The following is a 10,301-nucleotide window of genomic DNA, read 5'->3' as shown; positions in this document are numbered from 1 at the left end:
GGGGTTCCCCCCCATTGCAATGTTTAATGCAACAAACGGGGTGATTAAGGACAAAGCTCATGAGTAAACACGGGGCCGGGTTTTAATTTTAATATCCGTCGAGAAGTGAGACCGTTTTTTCCAGCGATGGCTTAGGCAGTGCTGAAGGATAGCCCTCTCCGCTCTAGCAGGACACGTCCATCGCGCCATAGGGAGGGACCCCCAAAGGTCATCTAGTCTAACCCCCTGCACTGTGCAGGGAAACCGGTTAAATCAACCCCACGGCTTGACCAAAGGCAGGCCTGCTTGGAACAAAGCCTTTGCCCCAGCAGAGTGTCCCTCCCCCTCTTCTTTTTGCCACTTTGGGACTTCTATTAGTAGCATCCAGCTGTCCCCCAGAGAGTCCAAATATGGCCATTGTCCTCACTCTGCAAACATCTCCCGCCGCTCGGAGGACAATGGAGAGACATTTGGGGGGTCACTTGAGAAAGTTCTCCCCCCCCCCGCTTCACTAGCCCCAGAAAGGCAAGGCTTCTGCGCCAGCTGGCAGGAGGGGGCGGCTATAAAAGAGCCAGGAGGGGAACCACCGGCTCGCAGACTCCCCTGTGCCAACGTGCCCTCCAGTCCGGCTGCCTGCTCGCTTGCTCGTGACCCTCCAGCACCATGGAAGCCATCAAGAAAAAGATGCAGATGCTGAAGCTGGATAAGGAAAATGCCTTAGACCGAGCGGAGCAAGCTGAGACGGAGCAGAAACACGCGGAGGAGAGGAGCAAGCAGGTGGGCAAGTTTAAACCTGGTTTGGAGCAGGGGAAAGGGGGCAGCTTCCCTCTGCCAGCCGGTTGGGTTCAGGACGAGTTGCCGTGGCTTCCAATCTCTCCGCTCAGACCTAAACCCCCTTGCCTCCCCTCAATTCAGCCAGTCCCTCTCCCTTTGGTTGAGTCTGTCCTACCTCGCAGGGCCATTGTGACAGTCCAGTGAGGGCTGTGGCCAGGCTGGGTGAATGGGACAACAAAGTGGGGGCCGATTCTGTGAGCCAGCACGCCTGATGGTTCTCCCTTTCCTCTCCCTTGGGACCACAGTGTAAATATTTTCGCTTTGGGGTTGGGCCAGCCTAGCCCGCTGCCTAAAATCCGACGTTTTTTGCAAAGTCCAGATAAAAGGGCCCGAAAATATCGCTTGGGTAGGCCCTGCAAGGGAATCTGTGACTTAGAACGCAGCAACAGCAATGGCAACACAGTAAGGCCCCATCTGGTCTTAAAACTTGTTTTGGTGGCATGGGTAGGAATCATTGTCAGTTTACGCGGAAGGAAAATTCCCCAGTACTTTACTTTTTGACCTCAGATGTCTTGAGAAAACGTCTTGAGAAAATACGGAAAAAGGCCAGAGAAAAATGTGGAAAAAGGCCATCCGTCCTTCCTGAGATGATTGGCAAGCTGGTTAAATATAAGCTGGGTGGACTGGCCACTGCGTAGACCAATTGTGACTGTAAAATTGTCCGCCAAGAATGCCCACCAGTGGTTCCTCAACATACTGGACAGAGGGATAAACTGGTGGGGTTTCAAAATATCATTGCTCTAATCCTCAATACTTTTTATTAATGAGTTGGATGAAAAGGCGGAAAGAACGCTGATCGGATTTCAAGATGACCCCGACTTAGCCAGGCGAAGGAAAACCCCGGAAGATTGATCAGCAAACTGGGTTATAAGCAAGCAAATTAATTTTACAGAAACATCATTTATGAAGCAGAAACTAAATGCACAATTATACGTGGGGGGACCTGGCTTGGTAATCGGATATGTGCCAAGATTTTGGAGCGGTCATTGTCAAGCGTTGAAGCGGTTTTGGAAAAAGAAATTTGCGATTTTCAGCTGCATCCACAGAAGTATAAATATGGGAGGCAATAAATCTTTTTTTTTTTTTTACCTTGGACAGACCCCACCTTTTAAGGTTCTGGGCTCCAGCCTTAAAAAAAAAAAGCCAGGGAAATTGGCACAGGGTCAGAGAAGAGTAACCAGGCTGAACAGGAGATTAGAAATTAAGCCCCGTGCTGAAAGATTGAAGGAGCTGGTGTCTTTTGCCTTGGGCAAAGAGGGGAGATGTGATTGCATTCTTTGAAAAAGGGAAGGAAGACCAGAGAAGAGATTTGTTCTCACTCATTCCAGAGGGCAGGAGAGAGAATAACGGATTTAAATTACAGGAAGGCAGATTCTCACTATGTTAGAAAAAAACTTCCTGGCGGTTGGACGGTGGCGGGGACGTCCCAGAAAGGAGATGGCCCCTCTGTCTCTGAATGTGGAACTAGACAGCCCAGAGCAAGGGGTTAGACTAGATGATCTCACATAACCTGTCCAACTCTGGGATGCCAATTTCATTGACCGGGCTTAGCCTCAGAACCATTTCTATTTTGTGGAACTCCAGAGAAGGGAGAAAAGGAGGAAGAAGACACGGGAGAGAGACCCACAGCCGTGAAGATCTACAAATCATCCCTAAATAATAACAGCTATTGGGATTGTTAGGAATATAGTGGAATCTTTGTTCTGATTTATTGAATTCAACTTCCGTTTTTTTCCTTCCAAAATGGAAGAAAGTCTGTACTCTTTGTAATTTCCTCTTTTCCTCCGGCAGCACCGGCAGCTGCATTTCTCCCCATTTCTTGCAGATCCGTCTTAGGGGTCGGCCCCCGGAAGCCCCAACGTCGAAAACAGCCCGCAAAATCACTTTTTCATCACCCCCCGCCATCAATCTTAGTTTGGTTTTGATGTTGCTCCTGATTTGCAATGTGTTTGGGCCTTATCACCCTCTCTCTGGGAATCTGTTTTTCTTAATTTATTTCCATAAAGAGGAGATGCGTTTCCCAAAAATCACTTTGAAACAGAGTTTCTTTTCAAGAAATGGACGGCCTATGATGCACACCCACAACCAATCCATCCATCCATCCACCAATCAATCAATCAATCAATCACACACACATTTGCTTCCCGCTCTAGTGAATTTTCACTTTTCTAGATCTTAGGATGTGGAAGCACAATCTCTGCATGGCATGAAAACGCAAGGGTTCCTGAGCCACTGCAGAATGCACTCGCCGGCTTCGATCCTGTTGCTTTGCAAATCCCTTCCTTTAACATAACAGCTTACAGTTGAGTTCTCTCTCCTTCTCCTCCCCCATTGGCCAGGAGCGTGCCTTTTGCACATGCTCAGAGGATATCCCTGGTATTTGTTCTTGCGATCCAGGGAGTTTCTTTCTCTGATGTGTGTTTAACAAGGATGGAGACAGGGAGAAGAACATTAGACTGGAAATTTAGCTGCAGCAGGTATGTGCTGTGAGCAGCGCACGCTCAGCGTATGCTGAGAGAGCATGGCCTGAACTTTGCTGATCCAGTTTGATCTCTCCCCTTTTCAGAGAGTTTTTGAGAGTTCGAGAACTCTTTTGAGAGTGGAAGAAAATAAAACTCTGCCTAACGCTCAGCAAACTTGGATAGAGTAAAAAGGCCATTTTCACTCTCAGGCACAGGGGGGAAGCACTCTGCAGATGCTCACACAGAGGGGATAAAAATCTGGATCTGAACGTATTCTGGGATTTCACCGCATTAACCCCGGTGTGGATTGCTGGGGCGGAGGGGGGGAGGAATCCTCTCGTTGGCATGACGTGGCGGCCGGCCGGAGTGGCATGGAGCCCAGTGGGCAGAGAGGAATCCTGCAAAGCTGGTATCCGGTTGCTCGTTCCGTCTGGTTGACAACATCTTGGCACAAAAGAGTGGGGGGGGGGTGTTCATGCTCTGCAAGGTTTTTGGGTGAGCATGCAGCTGACAATAGGCTGGGGGGGGCACCCCTCCCAAGCTTTTATTTCCAGGCAAAGCTCAGGTTACAAACACACAACACTGCAGGAAGGAGGAGATTAGCTTGCAATGATCTGATGGGAAAAAAATTCACGCTGATCCGAGCATGCAATATTCTCTGCTCGCCCCTCCTTGTACTGTCACTCTTAAGAATGGTATTATTATTATTATTCCTGTAAAGTTTATTGCCAAGGCCTGGGTGCTGAAGAAAGATAGATTAGTCATGGGCCTAGAGGACAAGCTAGATTGAGTCTGGGAAGAGAGGGGAGGTGAAGCCTCCAGGTTCAGAGGCAGTCTACCTCTGGGACAAAGAACCCCAGAAGGGAGCCGCTTTCATCCCGGCTGTTTGCTAGCCTGACCTAGCCAAACATTCTCTTTTATTTCTCGATCTCATTTAAAATAAAGAGATTGAGAGAGGGGGGAATGAATAAATGAATGGATGGGTGATCTGGGGTATGGTGTGTATCTGGGGATGAATGGGTGTGCGTACGGGCATGAGTTGACCAAGTGAGCCTCCATGTTCCAATGCAGTATACCTCAGATTCTTGGTTGCCGAAAGGAACACACCATCATCCCCTGGCATTGGACCTATAGAGGAAGATTCTGGATAACGTTGCATGTTAGCCTGGGCGAATCCCTTTTTAATTTGTACTTCTGTTGGGACCCATCTCCTGAGTGTGGTCCCGCTAGATTGATTGTTTCTGCACGGGGGGGTTTGCTTGATCCCTCCTGATAAATAACCACAAATTAGCTATCCTGAATTTGCCCAGCCCTAAGCTTCTGGTTGGCTCTTGTCTAAATTCTATTCCACATTAAAAGAGAGCCTATTGCACAATAAATAAAAGAAGCCATTGCTTTTGACTGGAGCGATGGGATATTGACTCCCACTGCAGAGAAAGAGGAAGGGAGGAAGGAAAAGGTAGAGAAGAAAGAAAGGAAGGAAAAGGGAAGGAAGGAAGGCAGGCAGGAAGGAAGGAAGGAAGGAAGGAAAAGATAGAGAAGGAGGGAAGGAAGGAAAGAGAGAGAAGGAAGAAAGGAAGGAAAAGAGAAGGAAGGAAGGAAGGAAGGAAGGAAGGAAGGAAAAGATAGAGAAGGAGGGAAGGAAGGAAAAGATAGAGAAGGAAGAAAGGAAGGAAAAGAGAAGGAAGGAAGGAAGGAAGGAAGGAAGGAGGGAAGGAAGGAAAAGATAGAGAAGGAAGAAAGGAAGGAAAAGAGAAGGAAGGAAGGAAGGAAGGAAGGAAGGAAGGAAGGAAGGAAGGAAAAGATAGAGAAGGAGAGAAGGAAGGGAGGGAGGGAAGGAAGGATCTGGACTGAGAACCCCTGCCTTGCCTTCAGTTTTGTTCAAATTTCATAGCCGATGTCTAGAGCCACCTTGCGATGCTCAAATAACCGATATTTCCCATTCTTTTCCTCTCATTTTGCAGCTGGAAGATGAACTGGCTGCAATGCAGAAGAAGCTGAAAGGCACGGAAGACGAGCTGGACAAGTACTCAGAGGCTCTGAAAGATGCTCAGGAGAAGCTCGAAGTGGCAGAGAAGAAGGCAGCCGACGTACGTAGAGGGGACGGGGGACGGGAGCTTAGCGGACGGATACGGGCCATCTCTGCGCCTCATCCCTCACGTATCTGCCCGTCTGGGAATGTCTAAACCAGGGATTGTGGGTTGCGTACAGCTTGCTTGACGTGCTCAGCCCATTCTAGATGGGCCAGCGACCACCCTGAGCCCCCATCAAACATTCCTGGGGCTCAGTGCAATGGGAAAACCAGCTCTTTACGCCTCGTGACCGTGCTAGTGATAACCATGGCCACAATTACTAAGAAACACTCCGTAGCAGTGTTTCTCAGCTGGCTGGGGACTTCTGGGAGTTGACGTCCACACGTCTCCAAGTGGCCGAGGTTGAGAAACACCGCCCTAGATCAACGTTCTGGTTTCTTTGGATTCAACTTTTCTGCCTGGTTCCCCAAGAGGCTCTCCCCCTGGAGAAAGCTTTTGATGGGTAGGAAAGGCTGAAAATGGCTCCCTTGGGGTGCTAAAAGTCTAGCAAAGGGACCTGCTTTGCTTCTCCCTCCTCCCTGCCCCGACGGCTTGTCGGAAGCAGAGGAAACGGCCGGGAAGCTAACCGTCCAGGAAAGGCGGCACTCAGCATCTGAAAATAACCTTATCTTCCCCACCAAATTTTGTGGTTCAACTTACACAGGGATGAAGCCCTGCCAAGCAACGGCTGGTTTTTTTGCCCACGGTGCCCGTCTCTGGAGACCTCGCTCGGACCCACTCCTCCCGGCCGTGCCGATACGCCCGTGCCTGCAGCATGAAGGGGTGTAGCGATCGTGGTAAACATCATTTTTTGTGTTGGCAAGGCTACTCGCCTCTGGTGAGCAAAAACCAGTTACACAGAGGGTCACCAGGAACGGGTCGCTTGTCCGTTGGCCACAAAGGGTCCCACGTGTAATTTTGGGTACCTGTGTCTGAAATCTTGGAGCGCTGTTGGCAAATTAGCTGGACTCCAGTTGGACAGTTTTGCCTACAGGTAGTCCTCACTTAATGACCACAATTGGGACCAGAATTTTGGTTGCTAAGCCGAACGGTCATTAAGCAACTCTGACCCAATTTTACAACCTTTTTTGCGGCGGTTATTAAGCATATCACCACAAGCGTTAAGTGAACCACATGGTTGTTAAGCAAATCATGTGGTTCCCCATTGCTTTTGCTTGCCAGAAGCCAGCCGGGAAGGTCAGAAATGGTGATCACGTGACCATGGGATGCTGGTCACCACAGGACAGTGGTCACCATATCATGTGACCATGGGACGCGATGGTCATAAATGCGAACTGGTTGCCAGGCGTCCAAATCATGATCATGAGACTGTGGAGGATGCTCTGATGATCGTGAGGACCGATCATAAGTCGGTCTTTTCAGCACTGTCTTAAGTCCAAACCATCACTAAACAAATTGTTCTTAAGTGAGGACTACCTGTTATTATCTTTACCTGTTTGCCCCTTTTACCAAACTTGGTAAGAGTTGATGGATGTCAACATCTGGATAGCTGCGGATGGTGGGATGACAGCTGACTGCAGAACAGGGCCTTCCCAAGTCATAACCTCTCCCTGAGTTGGTGAACAGACCATCATTCCCAGGCAGTTTGGTATTCCTCCGCCTTTCCACCCTTTTGCATCAGACATGGCAGCAGGGATGCTCCTGTGGACTCAGAAGCTATCTTACTATGCTGGAGTCCAAAGAAAGAGTCAGGAACTATGGAGATCCGTAAGCTATATTCCTCGGATCAGGCCCTCCAGCTTCCTTCTCCATCTCCTGCTCCTTGGAGGACAATCCTTAACATCTGGAGGCCTGATTGTGACAAAACCAGCCCCGAATCCAGAAAACCACTGCCCCTTAATGCAGAGCACAGCCCCGTTCTCTGATTTGGTAGTGGGCACTTCTGAGCTTCCTATAAATAGAGCTGAGCCGAGCTGAGAATGCCACGCTTACTCTCTAACGATGAGCGGAAAAGGTATGCTCTGTCCCCTCGGGGCCGAACTACTTATCATAAAGTTGGCGGTATTTGCTAGTCAAATGACAGCCTCGACTTTCTCCCTGAGCAATGGCCGAGCCATCTGTCAAGCATATAAGGGCTGTCAGCGCTCCGTGCAGCTGCTGCGTGGCATTCAGAGGGGATCAGCTGTGTACAGATTTATCACCCAAAACTATTTTGACGGACACACGGGCTTTTGTCGCCTCCGAGGGATACTCCTTCCCCTTCCAGATTCTGGCTGGCAGGGGCACAGCCCTGACCATTCTCTCCCATTGGGGGGCAGGGAGAGGGCAAATAGGGTGCAGTTGACTTTGATGTGCTTAAATAGCTCTTGGAAGGAACTGTCTGTCATTCCTTCAGCTTGAGAAGGTTCCCCAGGCCCAATTCTGTTATTTGGTAGGGTCGGAAGCTCAGATCTTCCTTGATCATTTTTACTGGCTGGGTTTTTGGATGGGTCAAAGAGTGGGGGGTCTTCCCTATCTGTCTGATGCAGCTTCCTAGGGCTGGCCAGCAGAGGGGCCCAGAGAGCCCATTGCTTTACTCAAGGGGGGGAGGAATGTGCTTGTAGAAGATCTAGACGTCAAAGATCTGGTCATTAGCTGGCAAGGAAGGAGGAAGACGAAAGCTTAGCCTGCTGTCTTAGGCATCCCAGCCAGGCAAAGAGAACAGCCTTTCTGTGGCTTCAGGAGGGTGAGAGTAATCTCAGAGATCAGCCTGGGGTGGTGACAAATGCTTGGCGGCTCTCGGATGCTAAGTGTGAAGTCAGGCTGAGGATGGTTGTCGTGAAGAGTGACAGGGAGGGCCGATAGGTCCGGAAAATTGCCGGGAAGGTTTGGCTGAGTCATTTCCGCCAAGCGGCTCCCCAGGCCAAGTTTTGACTTCCCCAACCCATCTTGTCAATTCTACTGTCAGACTAGAAACTCTGAACTGGAAGGAAAAAAATAGCAGCAGTTCTTTCTACCTACCTACCTACCTACCTACATGTACAGTAGTCCTCACTTAACGACCGCAATTGGGAACGGAATTTCAGTCACCAAGTGATGTGGCCGTTAAGCGAATCTGACCCGATTTTACGACTTTAGTGGCAGTCATAAAGTGAATCACCGTGGCCATTAAGTGAATGACATGGTTGTTAAGCAAACCATGTGGTCGTTAAGTGAACCATGTGGTTCCTCATTGATTTTGCTTGCCGGAAGCCAGCTGGGAAGGTTGAAAATGGTGGTCACATGACTGTGGGATGCTGTGACAGTTGTAAATGCGAACTGGTTGCCAAGCGCCTGAATCGCAATCATGTGACCATGGGGACACTGCGATAGTCTGAAGTGCGAGGACCAGATACAAGTCAGGTTTTAGTGCCATTGTAAGTCTGATCTGTTGCTAAATGAATGGTTGTTAAGCGAGGACTACCTCTATCTATCTAAAGTGTTGCAGGGTCTAAACTGATCATAAAGAAAAGAGTTGCAGGTTCTAAATTGCTATATTATGCAAAGCAAGACACTTTGCATGATATTTTATTTATCAGAATTATATAGCCACCCATCTCTTGAATGTGACTCCTATAATGTTGGCATAATTTAGCCACATCTACAGATGTCCCCAGATCCTCCTATCTTCCCTCTTGTTAAGGCTAGATTGTAAAAAGGACACACCATTCGTTGTTCTGCTGTGAAACTGCCTTCAGCAAGTCCCATGCTCCTTCTCCCTGCCAAATTTACCACATTTCCTAGTGCACCTTCACAAGGACTGGAGACCTGAAAAGGAAAAAGTAATCCAAAATTCTCAGGAAGCCGAGCCTGGTTGTTAAGGCCACACTTCCCCAGAAGTTAGCTATCAGTCCAGAAGACACAGGAAATTTCAAATTCCATTTACAGAATGAGGTGTGATAGGGGGTGATGGGCATCGGTCCAAAATCCACTTTTGCAGCTTAGTGTGTCATTTAAATTCAACGATAGAACCCACGCTAACCCGACTCTTATTCAGTGAAGTTTTATGGACGTCCGTCAAGGCACAGGATCATCATATTTCTGATCAAAAGAGAGCTGTCTAGCTGTCTTCTTCTGCAAACGCTGACTTTGCCATTTCAGACACAGCAGACAGGGTTTCCAAGGAGCAAACCTTGGCACAGAGACATCCCTTGCACTTAAAAAAGCCATTATTACAGCAAAGCTTTAATGGATCACAACCCGCTTTTCCGGCCGCCTTTTAGCCCTCCAATCCCACTTATAAATAATGCAGCAGAAGGTAAACCATTAGGAAATAGATTTCTCAGATCTTCCATTGATCCTGTAAGGAGGAAGGCATGCATGCGGTCCAGTGTGTGTGTGTGTGTGCGTGTGTGTGTTTGTTCCTGTACCAAAAAGGATCTCACCAGAATGGAATGTTTCCCAACCCTGTTCCTTTGCCACGAAAAAGCCCCAGATGCTGCAGGCAGAGGTTAATTCCAGTTTCCATATCCATATATGTCCTGCAGCGGTCTCCCAGCCTTCAAACCTGGCTTCCCAAATTCTCATTTTTCTTCCTTTTTTCCTAAGTACCACGGATTTGCCAACCGGCTGGGCTGGATGGGAAAGAATTCAGGGATCGATGCCCCCCGCCCGCTGCAGGCTTGGTGGCTGTGTTTGCAAAGGGGTGGCGCAGACGGGGCCCGGATCCAGGTCCGAGGGCCGTTCCAGGAGTAGAATTGGTATTGACCCTTCCCCTTAGAGCAGGATTCCTCAACTCCAGCGACTTTGAGAGGTGTGGACTTCAACTCCCAGAATTCCCCTAGCCAGCAGGATTGTGCCCGGGCACAAGATGTTGGGGGGCACCAGCCACTGTGTTTCCTTAATTTAGGTCCAGCTGGCGGGGTGCCCCCAGGCCTGCTCTGCAGCATCTGGGGAGGGTAGGAGGGGCGCCCCGCCAATGCAGGGGGCGCCAGGTTGGGGAAGGCTGGGCCCAGGCTGGCTTCCCCGGCACTGA

The 10,301-nt window shown here is 49.3% G+C and overlaps 1 protein-coding gene across 9 annotated transcripts in view; it reads left to right on the top strand.

Annotated features, from left to right (window-relative positions):
- The first annotated feature begins 563 nt into the window (after nt 1-563).
- Nucleotides 564-10,301, top strand: part of TPM3 (tropomyosin 3) — a 38,777-nt gene continuing 29,039 nt past the window's right edge. For all 9 annotated transcript variants that reach the window (XM_063317041.1, XM_063317045.1, XM_063317042.1 and 6 more), the window contains exons 1-2: nt 564-756; nt 5,240-5,365. In XM_063317041.1, the coding sequence (XP_063173111.1) occupies nt 643-756; nt 5,240-5,365 (240 nt within the window). In that variant the 5' untranslated portion in view covers nt 564-642. The remainder of the gene's footprint in view (nt 757-5,239; nt 5,366-10,301) is intronic.

This window comes from Candoia aspera, chromosome 17 (genome assembly GCF_035149785.1).
Source record: "Candoia aspera isolate rCanAsp1 chromosome 17, rCanAsp1.hap2, whole genome shotgun sequence".
Lineage (NCBI taxonomy): Eukaryota > Metazoa > Chordata > Lepidosauria > Squamata > Boidae > Candoia > Candoia aspera.
This window is presented reverse-complemented; position numbering and strand designations above follow the sequence as displayed.